At 42.8% G+C, this 19,599-nt stretch overlaps 2 protein-coding genes across 3 annotated transcripts in view; one reads left to right on the forward strand and one right to left on the reverse strand.

Annotated features, from left to right (window-relative positions):
• The window catches only part of LOC135546986 (von Willebrand factor C domain-containing protein 2-like), a 32,985-nt gene extending 27,704 nt beyond the window's left edge, over positions 1–5,281 (forward strand). For both annotated transcript variants that reach the window (XM_064975547.1, XM_064975548.1), the window contains one exon: positions 5,062–5,281. In XM_064975547.1, coding sequence (XP_064831619.1) covers positions 5,062–5,213 — 152 coding nt within the window. In that variant the 3' untranslated portion in view covers positions 5,214–5,281. The remainder of the gene's footprint in view (positions 1–5,061) is intronic.
• Positions 5,282–13,279: 7,998 nt separating this feature from the next.
• The window catches only part of LOC135547570 (BRCA1-associated RING domain protein 1-like), a 35,629-nt gene continuing 29,309 nt past the window's right edge, over positions 13,280–19,599 (reverse strand). The window contains exons 10-11 of the mRNA XM_064976684.1: positions 18,418–18,515; positions 13,280–14,328 (exon numbers count right to left, since the gene is read on the reverse strand). Of these exons, the coding sequence (XP_064832756.1) occupies positions 13,963–14,328; positions 18,418–18,515 (464 nt within the window). The 3' untranslated portion in view covers positions 13,280–13,962. The remainder of the gene's footprint in view (positions 14,329–18,417; positions 18,516–19,599) is intronic.

Here is a 19,599-nt window from a genome sequence, read left to right on the forward strand (position 1 = left end):
TTTTCCATCTTCTGCAGTGACAGGCAGTAGTGACAGGCAGTGGTGACAGGCAGTGGATACTGTGTCCTTGCATGTGACTGCATCACAAATGGCACCGTATTCTCTTTACAGTGCCGTTATCGGGAGCCCCATAGGGCGTCGCACAATTGGCCCAGCGTAGTGCGGGTTAGGTGGCAGTTTGGCCAGGGAGGGCTTTGCTCTAGCGAATCCTTGTGGCAGTTGAATGGTGTTTTCTCCGACACATTGGAGTGGCTGGCGTCTCGGTTAAGAAGTGCGGTTTGGCGGGTCATGTTCCGGAGGACGCATGACTCGGTTGTCAGTTGAATGGTGTTTTCTCAGACACATTGGAGTGGCTGGCGTCTCGGTTAAGTGGGCGGGTGTTAAGAAGTGCGGTTTGGCGGGTCATGTTCTGGAGGACGCATGACTCGGTCGTCAGTTGAATGGTGTTTTCTCCGACACATTGGAGTGGCTGGTGTCTCGGTTAAGTGGGCGGGTGTTAAGAAGTGCGGTTTGGCGGGTCATGTTTCGGAGGACGCATGACTCCACCTTCGCCTCCCGAGCCTGTTGGGGAGTTGCAGTGATGAGACAAGATCGAAATTGGGGAGAAAGGGTACTGCACTGCAAAGGGAATAGGGTGCCATTTGGGACCCGTATTGTGCCTTTCGCCTGATGTGACTCAGAAGTGTCATTTCCCATCGTAAACACCCACACTTGGCAGGGCTGCTTGATGCCCACTTTTCTTATCAACCTCTGCCCAGTTTGTCTATGACTTGTGCCAGCTGTACTGAAGCTGTGGATCAATGAGAATTAGGACTTGGCATCAGGCCTCTCACGATTTCTCCATTGAGGTACAGGTTGATTGATGGGCTTTTATCATATCTTAGTAGACTACGAGAGCAGAATCGACCCGGGCACGGAAGAGAGGGGTATGGGTAGCCCAAGGTGCCGGAAGGAGGTAGTGCTAGGCTAGATAGTGTTTGATGTATTATAAGGTATACTTGATGCCATTAGATCTATTTGGTTCAGTGCAGTCTTGCACTGCTACACTGCTAGTGTGTTCACTCAGCTATTAGCAAGAAATCCGGAAACCGAAGTTTATTCCAGAGCAGCTGAGGGGTGTTTCCAAATGCCTGGGTGTCTGTTAAAACACTAAACTCCTGGATGGAGTCAGTAGTATACCTTGAGGAAGAGGAGTAAGAGACAGTACTGCAGATCATTGAGGACTGCTTACAGTAGGCCTTGAGACAAGCTATTTTAATGCAATAAAATCAGAAAGAAAACTGATACTGATTGCATATTTTAGATTCTGCTGTGGGGATGTGGGCAGTGTCTTTATTATTATGAGGTGTAGCTAGTGGTCTATTATTACTATAGTTAGAGATGTTTTTACATATGATTATTCCTGACATGATATTCCCCTATGTGGGTTAAACAGACAAGGGTGAGTTAAGTATGTGTCTGAAATGGCACCCTATTCCCTATATAATTCTGACTACAATCCTAAAGAAAATATGTACTTTTACTCCCATACATTTTCCCTGACACCAAAAAGTTACACTTCGAATGCTCAGGCAGGACATAATTATGGTCCAATTCAAAGCATCTATTAATATAACGCTGTGATGAATACTCAGGGAGAAAAAGGTGTAGATTCATGCGCAGAGCGCGGCAGGTGTTAATTTCACCTTCTTAGAAGGCAGGAATCGTGGACACAGGCAGGCAGTGGTCATACACAGGTAGGCAAACAGGCAGGCAGTGGTCATACACAGGTAGGCAAACAGGCAGGCAGTGGTCATACACAGGTAGGCAAACAGGCAGGCAGTGGTCATACACAGGTAGGCAAACAGGCAGGCAGTGGTCATACACAGGTAGGCAAACAGGCAGGCAGTGGTCATACACTGGTAGGCAAACAGGCAGGCAGTGGTCATACACAGGTAGGCAAACAGGCAGGCAGTGGTCATACACAGGTAGGCAAACAGGCAGGCAGTGGTCATACACAGGTAGGCAAACAGGCAGGCAGTGGTCATACACTGGTAGGCAAACAGGCAGGCAGTGGTCATACACAGGTAGGCAAACAGGCAGGCAGTGGTCATACACAGGTAGGCAAACAGGCAGGTGAAACAAAACTAGGACTGAAGGCTGTAACTGGTTCTCACAAATGAGCTGGGAAAAGGCTTAGTAGAGTCAAAATGAACTGAACTAAATAAGGAGCAGATGAGACCAGGTGAGTAACTAACACAGGAGAAATCAATGAATATAAATGAAAGACAGGGCTACGTTCAAGAACACAGAGAAGCAGGGCTATGTACAAGAACACAACGAAACAGAACACATGGTTGACTAAGAAAATAAATACAGAACCTTACAACCATGTTGGCATCCCTAATGCCTCTGATCTGAAGCACTTACAAGTGCTGTGTTTGTAAATTATGTCTGAGTGTTGGAGTCGAACCCTGTCAGTCAGTAAATAAAATAAACAAGAAAATCATGCCGTCTGGTTTTCTTAATATTAATCAAATGTTATTTGTCACATGCTTCATAAACAACAGGTGTAGACTAACAGTGAAATGCTTACTTACGGGCCCTTCCCAACAATCCAGAGGAACATTTTCAGAAAGTGTAAAAATAACCAATCAGTGATGCAGCCAGTCAAGATGCTCTCAATGGTGCAGCTGAAGAACCTTTTGAGGATCTGAGGGCCCATGCCAAATCTTTTCAGCCTCCTGAGGGGGAAGAGGCATTGTCATGCCCTTTTCACGACGTGCTGATGTGTGTGAACCATGATAGATTCCTTAGTGATGTGGACACAGAGGAACTTGAAGCTCTCCACCTGTTCCACAACAGCCCTGTCGATGTGGATTGGGGCGTACTCGGCCCGCGTTTCCTGTAATCCACAATCAGCTCCTTTGTCTTGCTGACGTTGAGGGAAGGGTTGTGTTCTTGGTACCACACTGGTCTCTGACCTGGCAGGTGTCACACTCGTTCCACGGAGTGCCAAGTGTCTGCGGGGTTTTTGTACATAATTGATTAATTAAGGTCATTCATTAGTAAGGAATTCCCCTCAGCTGGTTGTCGAGGGCTTAATTGAAAGAGAAAAGCAAAAACATGCAGACACTAGACCCTCCGTGGAATGAGTTTGACACCCCTACTGTAGGCTGTCTAATCATCGTCGGTGATCAGTCCTACCACCGTTGTCATTAGCAAACTTAATGATCTTGTTGGAGTCGTGCATGGCCGCGCAGTTGTGGGTGAACAGGGAGTACAAGAGGGGACTAAGCACGCACCACTAAGGGGCCCCTACTGTATGTTGAGGGTCAGCATGGAAGATGTGTTGTTGCCTACTCTCATCACCTGGGGACGGACCATCACCAAGTCCAGGATCCAGTGAGAGGGAGGTGTTTAATCCCAGGGTCCTTAGTTAAGTGATGAGCTTGGAGTGCACAATGGTGTTGAACGCTGAGCTGTAGTCAATGAACAGCATTATCACATAGGTGTTCCTTTTGTCCAGGTGGGAAAGGGCAGAGTAGATTGCAATATAGATTGCGTCATCTGTGAATATTTTGGGGCGGTGTGCAAATTGGAGTGGGTCCAGGGTGTCTGATGATGGTGTTGACGTGAGCCATGATCAACCTTTCAAAGCATGTCATGGCAACAGATATTAGTGCTACGAGGCGGTAGTCAGTTAGACAGGTTACCTTGGCATTTGTAGGCACAGAGATGGTGGTGGTCTGCTTGAGACATTTAGGTATTACAGACTGGGTCAGGGAGAGGTCAACGTATGCTCTCAGTACGCTTTATGGTAATCCGCCTTGTGAATGTTAACCTATTTAAAAGGTCTTACTCAAATCGGCTATGGAGAGCGTGATCACACAGTCGTCCAGAACAGCTGATGCTCTCATGAACCCACAGTTCAATGTTGCTCGACTCGAAGGGCACATAGAAGGTATTTATCTTGTTTGGTAGGCTTACATCACTGGAAAGCTCGTGGCTGGTTTTCCCTTTGTAATTTGTGATAGTTTGTAAACCCTGCCACATCCTACAAGCGTCAGAGCCTGTGTAGTAGGATTCAATATTGATCCTATATTGATGCTTTGCCTGTTTGATGTAGAGCATTTACTTTGACTTTTTACTGAACTATAATTTAGGCCATGCAATAGACTTGTGTCCTGTCAGGAAGTGTACTTGTACAGCATGCTACCTCGCGCTTCAGAAACAGGAGGCTCCTGCACTATGGGCCATTCCAGTTCAGACAAGGCTCGCTACTTACTTTACATTACTTTTGAATCAAGATTCAAGATTATATGCAGCCAGGGAGCAGGGACACAATCTGGACATGATTATCTTTTCCAAAGAAATTAAATAGGCTACTAGGCTTTCCTAATCTCAGCACCCAGAACCAAATCTCACGTGCATGCTGGGAAACATTCATTGTTAAGTCTTGTAGGAAGATAATGTAATACATTATTCAAAGCGACTTACTGTCCTGTGTGCATTTCACATATGGGTGGTCATGGGAATCAAACCCACTATCTTGCGCGTTGCTAGCGCAATGATCGACCAAATAAACTTTCCACAGAGGCTGAGGAGGCCTTTCCATGCAGACTAGGAATCAAGGAGTGACTTTCCCTCTCTCTGTGTGTGTTGGTGTGCATTTGTTTTTGTGTGTGCAGGAGTACATGTGTACATGTGTGCATTTGTGTGTGTGTTTGTATTCCAGCTCTCTCTGTGCTGTCAAGCCCTCTCCTTCCTCTTCTCTCCTCTCTGCTTGCGGCACATTGAAATGCAAAGCATTCTATGTCGAGGGAGAGCCAGGCTAAGAAAAGCGCTTTAATGTTGCAAAAACAAGCCTATCTGTGCATGCCCATGAAAGGATCTGTGTGTCTGTCCTGACTTCGAAACTCCCCAAGCAGGCATCACTCTGCCATCCCCTTCTTACAGAACCTCCCGAGAAAACAACCACCACACTCATTTCTCCTTTTCTCTCCCCTCCCTCCTTCCCTCTCTGTCTCTCTTCCTTCTGTCTTTCTCTCTTCACTCTCTTCCTCTGCTCCCATGAGGCAGGTCCAAATTGCTTTGCCGGAACGACGATCATCCCAGCCGGTATTGAAGTGAAGGTAGATGACTGCACCATTTGCCGCTGTCACAATGGGGACTGGTGGAAGCCAGCACAGTGCCTGCGCCGGGAGTGCCTCAATGGCCAGACGTTGTCATAGAAACCCCGGTGGGGACGGTGTCGGTGACGTGCAGCCAGGGAGCGGTCCTGCCTGCTGCAAAGGCAAACAAAAACAAACAAAATGCTCATCTTGTATGATTGATAGGATGGACAGGAGAGGAGCACAATTCCTTGGCAACATTGACTAGGAGACTGCATAACAAGCTGAAATGAAAAGCTCTCGTACACAGTACCTACACACCACCACTACCACAACTTTAACCACAGAGGAGCGGAAAGAGCAGGATGAACTTTTCTTGAGACTGTTTTTTTGTCTTCTGTTTTGACTGTGTGACTATTTATATTTTCTGATAACTACTTACTGCTTATGCTGCTTATAAACATAATGTTTATATATTTCATGAAGTCATTTCCACCTAACCATTAGCACTGTTAAACATGGTCAGATGTGTTCTGTCATCTGCTTACTGTAGCTCTCTCTCTCTCTCTCTCTCTGAGATGTCTTTACCACACCGCTTCGCTATGGGAATTACAATGGTCACAAAAACATATCACTCACTGTGACTCGCTGTTGGTTTCCCACTAAATGCACAATCCTTCTATGAGTCAATAGCAAGAGTTCACTTCTGGTGTTGTGGTCAATGAAATTAATTATTGACATAAAATGTCAGCATTCTGATGTGCTGTTAGTTACACTCATCTGGGCTGACAAAAGATGCATGGCCACAAACAGATCCCCTCAGTTACTGTTTTTAATACACACAATATGCTTGATGAGACTGTCTTCGAGGTGCTCTTCTCTGCATGGAGAGATTGGAGGTCAGTTTTATCTAATATACAGTACCTGTCAAAAGTTTGGACACATCTACTCATTCAAGGATTTTTCTTTATTTTGATTATTTTCTACATTGTAAAATAATAGTAAAGACATCAAAACTATGAAATAACACATGGACTCATGTAGTAATTAAAAAAGTGTTAAACTAATCTAAATTGATTTTAGATTTGAGATTCTTCAAAGTAGACACCCTTTGCCTTTATGACATCATTGCACACTCTTGGCATTCTCTCAACCAGCTTCACCTGGAATGATTTTCTTGAAGAAGTTCCCATATATGCTGAGCACTTGTTTATTGCTTTTCCTTCACTCTGCAGTCCAACTCATTCCCAACCATCTCAATTGGGTGGAGGCCAGGTCATCTGATGCAGCACTCCCTCACTCTCCTTCTTGGTCAAATAGCCCTTACAAAGCCTGCAGATGTAACTGGGTCTCCCTTTCCTTTCGCAGTCCTCATGACAGGCAGTTTCATCATAGCGCTTGATGGTTTTTGCGACGGCACTTGAAGAAACTTTTAAAGTTCTTGAAATTTTCCAGATTGACTGGCCTTCATGTCTTAAAGTAATGACGGACTGTCATTTCTCTTTGCTTATTTGAGCTACAGTATTCTGGCCATAATAAGGACTTGGTCTAGGAAATTAATTCCACAAATGAACTTTTAACAAGGCACACCTGTTAATTGAAATGCATTCCAGGTGACTACCTCATGAAGCTGGTAGAGAGAATGCCAAGAGTGTGCAAAATTGTCATCGAGGCAAAGGGAGGCTACTTTGAATAATCTCATATAAAATATATTTTGATTTGTTTAACACTTTTTTTGGTTACAGCATGATTCCATGTGTTATTTCATAGTTATTTCATAGTTTTGATGTCACTATTATTCTACAATGTAGAAAAACTTTGACTGGTACTGTATAGCCAACCGTTACATTAGTAAGTGATAAGTTACTGGAAACAGTAGAAAAAGGAACCAACTCTACTTAATTTAGTAGTTGAAACAACTACTTAAGTTAGAAGCCATGTAACCCATAACAGAAAGGGTAAAAAATAAATTCATACACTACTGAGGCCATTCCTCTTGGCTTAATTGCCTTTGTTGTTTTTCCCCATAGCCCAAACCAACAAAAATTGTCCTCAGTGTGAACAGCTTGAACTTGTTATCTAAGAAATTAGCGAGCCAAGCAGTGGCCTGCTTTAATTTCCATTAAGCAAAGGGTATTCTGTGATAAATCATCTGGCCGGGCCTCTCTGCGCTCAACACTAGGCCACCTGGCTGCCGTCTGCAAGCATCAGCCAAGCACCAAGTACACTCGGCAAGAACTCAGAGAGAGACAAAGGGGATATCTGCATAAGCAAACAAACACACAGGTGAACACGTATGCATGTGCCTACACACAAGCATGTGCGGGCACACACACACTTGTACGCACACCCTTTCATCCTCTAAGGCCCATACCTACAGCTTTCACAATTCATTTTCAGCTTAATAAATGTTGATCCACTGCACCCCAAGAAGAAGCACTTAAGCCAATAAAGCTTCACTGAGATACACAGCTCCTCTCCTCCCCTCCCCTCCTCTATAGATTACACAATAGATTTTCTGTTTTCTAGCCTCCTCCATATATCTGCATAGCTCCGCTACAGCACCCCACAGTATGGCCAGGGTTATAACTTAGCTTGATTTAATGCATTGCTTTGCCTATAGATTCCTTCCTATAGGTTTCAGGGTCATACTCCAAGCAACCAACCCCACCCAAACTCCTTTTCTTTTTGAAATGATAAAAACTATTCATTAATTCAAAGGCAGATTTCCTGCTAAGCCCATGCAATTCATCACTGATACTTTATTTTTGTGGGTTTCAGTGAGAATCCATTCCTGTTCACCTTTTAGAAGCTATTCATGCTGTGTGATAGATTAACTACTTAATAATGGCTTCCAGCTTCTGGTAATGAGACGGAAATGAACACAGGAGTGAGACCCCTGACTAAAGAGGTGGAAGAATAGAAAATGACATAGACTGTGTCCCAAATGGCACCCCTATTCACAATGTAGTGAGTACACTACATTTGACCAGGGCCCAAAGGGCTCTGGATAAAAGTAGTGCACTATATATGGAGCAGGGTCCCATTTGGGACATTCACAAAAATATACATGACCTAATAAGCCTCTCCTCCCAAACCCATCTATGTCTGTCTGCAGCCACTGTACTGTAGACTAGCTCATTCTGTTATACTCAGCTGCCTGTAGTTGTATCATTATTGATTCAGGAATTCAGAAGATGAACAAATGAGGGAAGGGGACTTCAAACCTGGGTGCATCATTATGGTCAAAGTTGCTCAGGTCATTTTTATCATTACCTTGTCTCCTGATGAATTAGTCATTTGTAATGAGAAGAGAGACTCAATTTGTCAAGCCAGAATACTCACTCGTACAGTACCTAGAGAAGAGAGTAGAGTGTTACTTTATTCATCCCAACTTGGGAAGTTGTTTTATCACAGCATACATCATCAATAACTCACAAGGACACATAACAACGACAGACATATAGTAAAAAAGCGCCATATTAAGATGCATGAAGGCACATGCACCCTAAGATATACATCACTCTACAGACTCCATGACACCTTTATCACTCATCTCCTTTAACCAGGTCGATCATAGTCCTGATATCTGAGATTCTCTTTCATGTGTTATAGATTTGTAGTACTGGATAGAGATTATCTCTTGCTACCATGGTAGTAATTGAGAGACAGAAAGAGAGGTGGAGAGAGAGAGGGAGACAGAAAAAGAGAGAAAGACAGTATTCCAGATGAACAAGACAGAAGTTGCTCTGGAACCCTTACAGGAACCATCCATGGTCCGCAGCTGCAAACCAACCAGCTGAGACCTCCTGAAGTGCTATGTATATCCATTATCTGCCTCAATTTAGTTAAACATACTCTACATGCATAGCCAAGAGGTAGTGGATATGTAGCTCCCCATACATACAGCATAGCCAAGAGCTAGTGGAGTGACCTCGAACCTGCATAGCTCCTCTGTGACCAGTGGCCAGCTGGGTTCAGTGTACAGTGGGATAAGGCAGAGCCATATATAATGTATAACAGTGCATATACAGTATATAGCGCTGGGGATAGGGAATGGGTCCTCCAGGGATTGTGTGGGTAGCAGTACAGCTGAACTCAGACTAACCTGTTCTGGATAGGTGGTTAACCTCTCCCTCAGGAATTGCTAACTTCCTGCAATTCTACACATTTGCCATGGGGCAGAGAGAAAATGTTGCTGTTTTAAAAGTAATTCAAGCTCAAATATAGGTGTGTTGACTGTGATAAAGGAACTGGATTATGAGCTGTCTTGCTTGTTGAACGAACAAATGATGTAGGCAGTGGCATGGTGCATATAGCCATAGAAGCACAGTGAAATATCCATCAATGCGGTCATATTCATGGCTTTGTTGGGATGTGGCTTTCAGTTAGTTGTTTTTGGCCACCCATCCCATGAAAGTGAATTTCATTCCAGTTCACTGCTTGCTATGAATTTATCTGGTGGTGTTTGCATGTTCAGGTAAAAAGGCTAAATACTGTCCCATTTAGAACACTGACAAGCAGTGAGCCATAGATATTAGGGTAGCCTAGTGGTTAGAGCGTTGGACTAGCAACCGAAAGGTTGCAAGTTCAAATCCCCGAGTTGACAAGGTACATATCTGTTGTTCTGCCCCTGAACACACAGTTAACCCACTGTTCCTAGGCTGTCATTGAAAATAAGAATTTGTTCTTAACTGACTTGCCTAGTTAAATAAAGTTAAAATAGAGGGGCTATGTCATAAACCCTCAATGTTCCAGAATAGGGTGAAAATAGCAGTCATATTGGTCAGGGAGAAACCCAAACCAGTCTAATTGGAATTAATGGCAGTAGAGGCATTTAATTATGCAGGGGGAAAAAAGTAAGATGTGGTAATATAATTATTTTCAACACAAGGTTTTATACCAATTTTCTGTAAAATAGCCTCTACAATATATGCAAAGACCATAAATATTAACACTTTAGTTTTCTTGGAAAGCAGTGAGTGCTATTATATGAGACAATATCAGTACTTGTTGCATTTACAACTTGTGTAAGTCCTATCATCAACTGATTTCAGCCAGTGTATTGACTGCATTGTTTGAATGGAATGTTGACCTATTGGCAGTTAGAAATATTTATGGAATCATTCCTCTAAAACTGTCTGGACAGCTTGCTAACAAACATACAGTGCAGATCAATTATTAAAATTCATTATTTTACACAATATCTTATCACAGCAATGGCAAACGATGGTTGACCAACTCCCTGACCAAAATGGCTGACCTTTATCCCATAATAAGAAGGTTCTACTCCATTCTAGTATTGTAATTCCTAATTCTATGTAGGGAGCATAATAGTGAAATAACCCCTCTCTTTATTGACAATGATATCCCAGGTATTTGTTTCATGAACAGTTGTACAATGAAAGGACGGAAAGTCTTATTTGAATAATACAGAGGGAAATTATTCAAGTACAAAAGGTTAAGAAGGCAGTCAATTGTTCTCACCATCAGCTACCGCCTAGCATCCTGAACATGGGTTACTGCAGGGAGCTTTCAATGTACTCAAACTGTTCAGTGAACTTGCAGTAGATTTTGAATCCAAACTGTGAGACCCCAGCTGCAGTGAAGAATTATTGACTGAGTAATAGAGTTTCAAAATATATCAAAAGATAGTCTGAGGGAGCAGTCGATATCCCTGTTAATTTTCTGCTCATGAAATAGTCTGGTCTTTTGTGTTTCTGGCCATGAAAGTCTAGCCTACTACTCACAAAGCACTCTCCAACCCATTCAACTTGACACTGCTCATTTGCTGTAAAGGTATACCATACAATTTCTCTTTGCACCGACTTACTGTAGCTGGAAGCTATGAAAGATTGTTCTATTGCTTTTCTTTTTTTTTTTTACAAAAAAACTGTTACATAAAGTGTGCCTGAAAAAACAAGAGTACTATCTAGTATTGAGAGAAAAACACTTAAACAATCGAATTGCATTATTATACAGGCGCAGGGGGGTTACTCCTAAAGATTCTATTAATATTAACTCCTTCTGTTATCAATTCATGTTATATTGAATTAGAGACAGAAATTTTTCATAATAAAAACAAAGAGATGGTTTGGTTGGAAATACCAAGACACACTGACCTCTAGAGTCTAGAGACCATACATAGCTTATAACACAGTGGGTGCATACATCTAATCAAACACTCCCGAGTTTTGTTCCAATTGAAATAAAACCCTTGGTGCCAATTATGGTGTATAGTAAGTTGTAAATACCTTCAAAACGTATGTGTATTCTGAAAATCAGAGTTGAAGAAAAAAATGTGTATTATTTATGGAGACAAACTATTTTGTTAAATAGAGTGAAAAATAAGTGTTATTATACAGCAAGGGTGTGTGTGTCAATTTATTTCATTTCCACTTCTATTGTCCAGGCAGAAACACAATCCTACATGCGTGCAACTCTTCACCACTTTATTGTAGGAAAGGTCACTCCTTATTCACAATATAACCTCTGCATGAAACTTAGGGGCTGCAATCCACTGCACCACAAATGAGATAAATATGGTGGTGTGTTAACATTTTACTTCCAATTCTTCACCATTGACACCGACAGTATTTCATATGACTTACACCTGAAGCATCATGCTTCTTCCCATCCCGGTGTAGCTGGGAGCGAGAACACCAGTCAAACAAACCATACAGAGATCAGAAAAATAACTAGTTTTGGAATAGTGCCTGGGCCATAGCCTACCACTATAGAAAACCAGGAATGGGAGGATACTGGTTTCAGGGGTAGGTCAACTTTAATGATGTACAGATAGAGGATATAAATGTCAAAGAAGTGGGAATTCCTGATTGATCAGGAATAATCATATCCCCGAGGTCTACTAGAGGAAGTGACCCAGGGCTTTCCTCTGTCTTTCTCACAAATGGCACCCTATTCCCTATATAGTGCACTACATTTGACCGGGTCCTATATGGCTCTAGTCAACAGTAGCGCACTACGCAGGAAATAGGATGCAATTTGGGATACACAGCATCTGCTTAAACACACCATCTGCTTAAACACTCTGGTTCTATTCCACATTCCTATTAATTACGAGGCTGAGCTGAGGTTCTGTCTGTCTGCACCATTAATTGCCCCCCTACACCTCCCGCAAGAACAGGAAGGGGTAATTTAATGTGGCACGGTGCAATCAATAGCAATTAGACCTATCCCTGACTAATGCTATTGAGAAGGAGAGGGGCATCCTGGGATATGGAAGAGAGAATGGCTGTGTCCAACTTCAAAGGCTGGCAGATGGCGATATTGAGTCATTTCATCTTACTGTCCAAAGTCATTGTATGCAGCCAGCTATACACTTGTATCCCCGTGAACCGGGTCGTATATAAAAATAATAATCATTTAAATAACAAAAATAAATAAAAACATTCTCAATTCAGGCTGCAAAGGCGTTTCTTTCCTCCTTAACTCGGTTTAATGGAGAGAAGGCGGGAAAAAAATGGGAATATAAATATATACTTTATGAAACAATTTTCCACCATTATGGCTAATGCTACTTTCTGATGTTACACCCCAACGTTCAGCCAGGGACTGCTGCAACCTGATTGGCTGAACACGATACCCAACATCCAGGACTAGCATTCCTATGCATTAGCCACTATTTTCACCTTCTAGCCATAAAATTCCTAATATTGAGTTGCACCTCCTTTGCCCTCAGAACAGCCTCAATTCGTCAGGGCATAGACTACATTGGGTCGAAAGCGTTCCACAGGGATGCTGGCCCATGTTGACTCAAATGCTTTCCACAGTTGTGTCAAGTTGGCTGTCCTTTGGGTGGTGGACCACTCGGGGAAACTGTTGAATGTGAAACCCAGTAGCGTTGCAGTTCTTGACACACTCCAATCAGTGCTTTTGTGTCAAGAACTGCAACGCTGCTGGGTTTTTCACATTCAACAGTTTCCCGTGTTTATCAAGAATGGCACCTACTACCATACCCCATTAAAATATTTTGTCTTGCCCAAGCATTAAAAAAAAAACTTTAGCCTGTCTCCTCCCCTTCATCTACACTGATTGAAGTGGATTTAACAAGTGACATCAATAAGGGATCATAGCGTTCACCTGGTCAGTCTCATGGAAAGAGCAGATGTTCTTAATGTTTTGGACACTCAGTGTATATAATTAAGATGCATATGAGTCAGTAATTGTGTTGCTGCAACAATGTTTATTTTGTAGAATACCATTCATTCTCAAAAGCCCAAACAGAAAACTGTGTGCAGCAGCAGGAGGTGACGTTGGTATTAATAAAAGGCAGTGTTTCATCATTTTTCTTTTTTAAGTCATACAAATGGAGAAGAGGCAGTCACAATTCAGTTTCAAAGAAAAGGGCATTCTCAAAAGCACAGACGTTTTAAAGAGTCTCAGTAGGAGAAAAAAGTTAGATTTCTCACTCCATTCAAAATAGTGAAAAGTGCTAACATTTTTATAATCTTCTATTGTCATTGAGCGGGGATAAAAATAAACACTTCCCCGAGCTTATCTTTGAGCTACAGGTACAAAACTTGAAAAACAAGTTGTGGCTTGTGATAGGTGGATATATTTAAGGCCAAATCCAGAGACATCAGAAATTGGGGACTGACTGTGGCTGTACAATCTCTATTATGTCAAGGTTATACTTTTACAACCACAGCTGTCTGTGTTCTGATTAGACCTTGATATTCAGGTGGGAGACGGAAAGACCATGGGCCTGTTAAAGAGGGTGCAATGTTACGGAACATTTACGTAGAAACATATTGTGTAGAACAGATATGATTGTGTCATGTAGAATAGGCAATCATGACAACACTATTTATTACATTTCTATCGGAAATGTTGCAAATGTTTCAACTCACTGATTACACACCAGGTGTGTCTGTGATTCAAGCTCAGGCACTGGCAGTAGCTGGAAGGCCGATATACAGTTTACAACCCATGTAGATGGAGCCGACCACACCTTTCCTAACCTCACCCTGGGTGGCCTGTAAGAGCCCTGGGGATCATAGATGATGTACTGGGTACACAGGGCCTGGTCTGAGCCCAGAGACGCGTGGTAGGCTGCAGCAGACAGGGTCTGGGTCACATCACTGTCTGGTTTGGGTTGTCGGGTAAGAATCTGGCCCCCTGCCTCTCTCACCAGCTGGAGGAGCTCGTCCCTGGGGGGCTTCCTGAAGGAGCCCATGAGGTAGAAGAAACAACCGTCCAACAGCGGGGGCAGCTGGGGTAGAGTAGAGATGAGTGGAGTATTGAAGAGTACAAGAAAATAAAGTAAAATACAGTAGCCAAAAAGAGTATAGTTAAACAGAGTAGAGTCAAATAGAAAGAGGGGACAGAAATGAGATAAGGCTTGTTAAGACAAAAACACATCTGTGGACTGCAAGGAGAACTAAACAAATGAGGATGTTTCATGAATTTTGTAAATTACGGTAGACAAGCCCTTACAAATTCATCAAAGCCGTGCACATACAGAGGGAGAAAAAAAAGAGAACAAAGAATGTATCTTCTTCCTTGATCCTAAACGATGCTAACCACTCAAGTGCCTCGGGATAAAATCAAGTCCCACTAAGAATAGCCGAGTGTCTGGACAAAGTGTCCAGACAACAGAGATTGTTCTGTAGTTAATGAGTTGAAATGCTGCTGAATCACTGCTACATCACAGACACAACATTCAGTTTTTACATAACAGCAGCCTCTACTCCACACATAAAATACCAAATACTCCACTCCTAATAAAATACCAAATACTCCACCAGGGTTGGGTGATATGGACTAAAACTCATACCTTGGTTATTTCAAACTTATGGCCGATTTATGATATACATCTCGATTTGTTTTATTTTCTCTAAATAAGCTTTGTTGCACAATTAAAAAGTTCAAACACACCACATTAAAAAAAGTCAGCAATAATCTATTGATTTCAAAGCTTGTGTAATGATACCGAGGCATTATAGAAAATTAAAACCGGTCTCAAACAATTGCTCAAGCACAAGCCCACGTGCTAGTGAGTAGCCAGCTAATATTTATATTTCAAGTTTAGCCAACTTGGCATTAGGTATAATTTCATAAGCTCGGAATTCAGCTAACAAGGCAGAACAGTTGAATTGTTATGAACACAGCTTTCTGTCCATCTCCAACTGTTTGAACAGCATGCTTGCCAGATGTTGAAATCAAGTGGCCTACCTTATTTCTCAGACTGAGGAGATGTCAAATCCTTATTTGTTTTATGGTTATTGCACATTTATAAAAACAGAGATTAAACAGCTAGTATAACAATCCTTATTTGACTAAAATGCTGCTAGCAATACATGGTACCGTAATGCGCAAGCAATAAACTGAGCCTACATTTTCCAGAATGAATGTTAATTGGTACATCCGTTTTAGTAGTGTCTGCTCAAAAAGATCAAACATAAAAAGGGTATGGTTTGAAAGGTTAACTTCAGTGTCAAAGTAAAATCAAATCAAATTTTATTTGTCACATACACATGGTTAGCAGATGTTAATGCGAATGTAGCGAAATGCTTGTGCTTCTAGTTCCGACAATGCAGTAATAACCAACAAGTAATCTAACTAACAATTCCAAAACTACTGTCTTATACACAAGTGTAAGGGGATAAAGAATATGTACATAAAGATATATGAATGAGTGATGGTACAGAGCAGCATAGGCAAGATACAGTAGATGGTATCGAGTACAGTATATACATATGAGATGAGTATGTAAACAAAGTGGCATAGTTAAAGTGGCTAGTGATACATGTATTACATAAAGATGCAGTAGATGATATAGAGTACAGTATATACGTATACATATGAGATGAATAATGTACGGTATGTAAACATTATATTAGGTAGCATTGTTTAAAGTGGCTAGTGATATATTTTACATCATTTCCCATTATTAAAGTGGCTGGAGTTGAGTCAGTGTGTTGGCAGCAGCCACTCAATGTTAGTGGTTGCTGTTTAACAGTCTGATGGCCTTGAGATAGAAGCTGTTTTTCAGTCTCTCGGTCCCAGCTTTGATGCACCTGTACTGACCTCGCCTTCTGGATGATAGCGGGGTGAACAGGCAGTGGCTCGGGTGGTTGTTGTCCTTGATGATCTTTATGGCCTTCCTGTAACATCGGGTGGTGTAGGTGTCTTGGAGGGCAGGTAGTTTGCCCCCGGTGATGCGTTGTGCAGACCTCACTACCCTCTGGAGAGCCTTACGGTTGTGGGCGGAGCAGTTGCCGTATCAGGCGGTGATACAGCCCGCCAGGATGCTCTCGATTGTGCATCTGTAGAAGTTTGTGAGTGCTTTTGGTGACAAGCCAAATTTCTTCAGCCTCCTGAGGTTGAAGAGGCGCTGCTGCGCCTTCTTCATGATGCTGTCTGTGTGAGTGGACCAATTCAGTTTGTCTGTGATGTGTATGCCGAGGAACTTAAAACTTGCTACTCTCTCCACTACTGTTCCATCGATGTGGATAGGGGGGTGTTCCCTCTGCTGTTTCCTGAAGTCCACAATCATCTCCTTAGTTTTTTTGACGTTGAGTATGAGGTTATTTTCCTGACACCACACTCCAAGGGCCCTCACCTCCTCCCTGTAGGCCGTCTCGTCGTTGTTGGTAATCACGACTACCACTGTTGTGTCATCCGCAAACTTGATGATTGAGTTGGAGGCGTGCGTGGCCACGCAGTCGTGGGTGAACAGGGAGTACAGGAGAGGGCTCAGAACGCACCCTTGTGGGGTCCCAGTGTTGAGGATCAGCGGGGTGGAGATGTTGTTGCCTACCCCCACCACCTGGGGGCGGCCCGTCAGGAAGTCCAGTACCCAGTTGCACAGGGCGGGGTCGAGACCCAGGGTCTCGAGCACGAGCTTGGAGGGTACTATGGTGTTAAATGCCGAGCTGTAGTCGATGAACAGCATTCTCACATAGGTATTCCTCTTGTCCAGATGGGTTAGGGCAGTGTGCAGTGTGGTTGAGATTGCATCGTCTGTGGACCTATTTGGGCGGTAAGCAAATTGGAGTGGGTCTAGGGTGTCAGGTAGGGTGGAGGTGATATGGTCCTTGACTAGTCTCTCAAAGCACTTCATGATGACGGAAGTGAGTGCTACGGGGCGGTAGTCGTTTAGCTTAGTTACCTTAGCTTTCTTGGGAACATGAACAATGGTGGCCCTCTTGAAGCATGTGGGAACAGCAGACTGGTATAGGGATTGATTGAATATGTCCGTAAACACACCAGCCAGCTGGTCTGCGCATGCTCTGAGGGCGCGGCTGGGGATGCCGTCTGGGCCTGCAGCCTTGCGAGGGTTAACACGTTTAAATGTTTTACTCACCTCGGCTGCAGTGAAGGAGAGTCCGCATGTTTTCGTTGCAGGCCGTGTCAGTGGCACTGTATTGTCCTCAAAGCGGGCAAAAAAGTTATTTAGTCTGCCTGGGAGCAAGACAGCCTGGTCCGTGACTGGGCTGGTTTTCTTTTTGTAGTCCGTGATTGACTGTAGACCCTGCCACATACCGCATGTCTGAGCCGTTGAATTGAGATTCTAAATAACGTCTCCATGTGTTTCGGTGCCCATATCGGTGTCCATATGACCAATTCTGTTGGACCAAACCTTAAAATGCAAATAGCCGCTGAACCCATTTATCAGAGAAGAATAAGTGATCTCTCATCTTTGTTGTTGTGAGTGGTAGGGGGAGGGGTGTAGGAGAAAGTGGGGAAGCGAGAGGATTTACTCCTGCCAAAATCTGTCCAAAATCTGCCCAATGTCTTTCTACGAGCTTATTTTGAACCTTAGCTGGTCGCCTGCCTACCTGCCTTTGGGACAACGACTCCCATTGTTAGGGCGGAGACAGGAGCATCTCAGAAGGAGCGAATGAGACAAGACCAAAAAGACATGAGTACAAGCGGACATAAACGCTCAAAAACTATTCTGCAATTCTGGTATTTGGAATATCACGCAAAAACATGCATTTGAATTAATCAAATTAATTCCATAGATCACCCAGCCCTATTGCATTATACTCCTGTATTGTATTCCTCTATTGCATTCTATTCCATTCCATTGCATTCTATTCCATTGGGATTGCATTGTAATGACGTTGCTTTCCAACCCAAGAGCCAGACTCCATTGCAGCTTTTTTTTTTTAAACCAAAACTCTTATCAGTTTAGTGGCTGTGTATTCAGGTGCCAGAAGGCCCCTCCACTGAATGCATCAATGCACTCAATTGTTTCCTGCTGTAAATTGGTACTCTCCAGAGTTTCAGAGAAAGCCGGTCCATTGCCTCCATTGTGTTTTGTTTCTTGTTTGCAGGGGTGTGTGTTACCTACCAGGCTGTGTCTGTTAATGCGGCTGCGTTGCGGTCCTGCTCCTGCTTCATGGTCACTCTCGGAGATCCAGCTATCTGCCTGCAGGCACGCCTCTACCCCTGTATGAGAAAAAGAGACAGGGACAAGAAGGGGACAGCAGAAGCTTAGATGAGAGGAGATAACTTGAAAACCTATTTTATAGCTAGATGAGGAGATCCCTGCGGTCAAATGAACTAGAGGTCGACCAATTAATCGGAATGGCCGATTAACTAGGGCCGATTTCAAGTTTTCATAACAATCGGAAATCAATATTTTTTTTTTATATATATATTTTTTTTTACACCTTTATTTAACAAGGCAAGTCAGTTAAGAACACATTCTTATTTTCAATGACAGCCTAGGAACGGTGGGTTAACTGCCTTGATTCAGGGGCAGAGCGACCGATTTTTACCTTGTCAGCTCGGGGATTCAATCTTGCAACCTCAGTTTATGGTTAGGTACACATTGCATATAATTGATGCGGTGCGCATTCGTGGAAAAAGGACTGTCGTTGCAGCACCCAATGTAATAGGAATGCCAAAAAGATCATCAAGGACAACAATCACTGCCTATTCACCCCACTACCATCCAGAAGGCGTGGTCAGTACAGCTGCATCAAAGCTGGGAACGAGAGACTGAAAAACAGCTTCATTCGCAAGGCCGACTGTTTAATAGCCATCACTAGCACAGAGGCTGCTGCCTTTATAGACTTGAAATAATTGCACACTATAATAGTGTCACTTTAATAATGTTTACATATCTTGCATTACTTATCTCATGTCTATACTGTATCTTAGTCTATGCCGCTCTAACATTGCTCATCCATATATTTTTTTATTCTTCATTCCATTCCTTTACATAGATGTGTGTGTATTGGGTATGTTGTGAAATTGTTAGATATTAGTGTTAGATATTGCTGCACTGTCGGAACTAGAAGCACACACATTTCGTTACACCCGCAATAACATCTCCTAAACACATGTATGTGACCAACAAAATTTGATTTGAAGAAACCATTTGAAAAATTAAAGTGTGATGAAGAATAGAATGCCCTCAACACACTTGCCCTATAGGCGAATGATGCAACACAGAATGAAATACGGCAAGCTTTAGCGTAGTATCTCCTCTCCACGTGTAAGAAATGAACTGTTTACAAAAAGCAGT

The sequence above is a fragment of the Oncorhynchus masou genome, chromosome 10 (genome assembly GCF_036934945.1).
Source record: "Oncorhynchus masou masou isolate Uvic2021 chromosome 10, UVic_Omas_1.1, whole genome shotgun sequence".
Classification (NCBI taxonomy): Eukaryota; Metazoa; Chordata; class Actinopteri; order Salmoniformes; family Salmonidae; genus Oncorhynchus; species Oncorhynchus masou.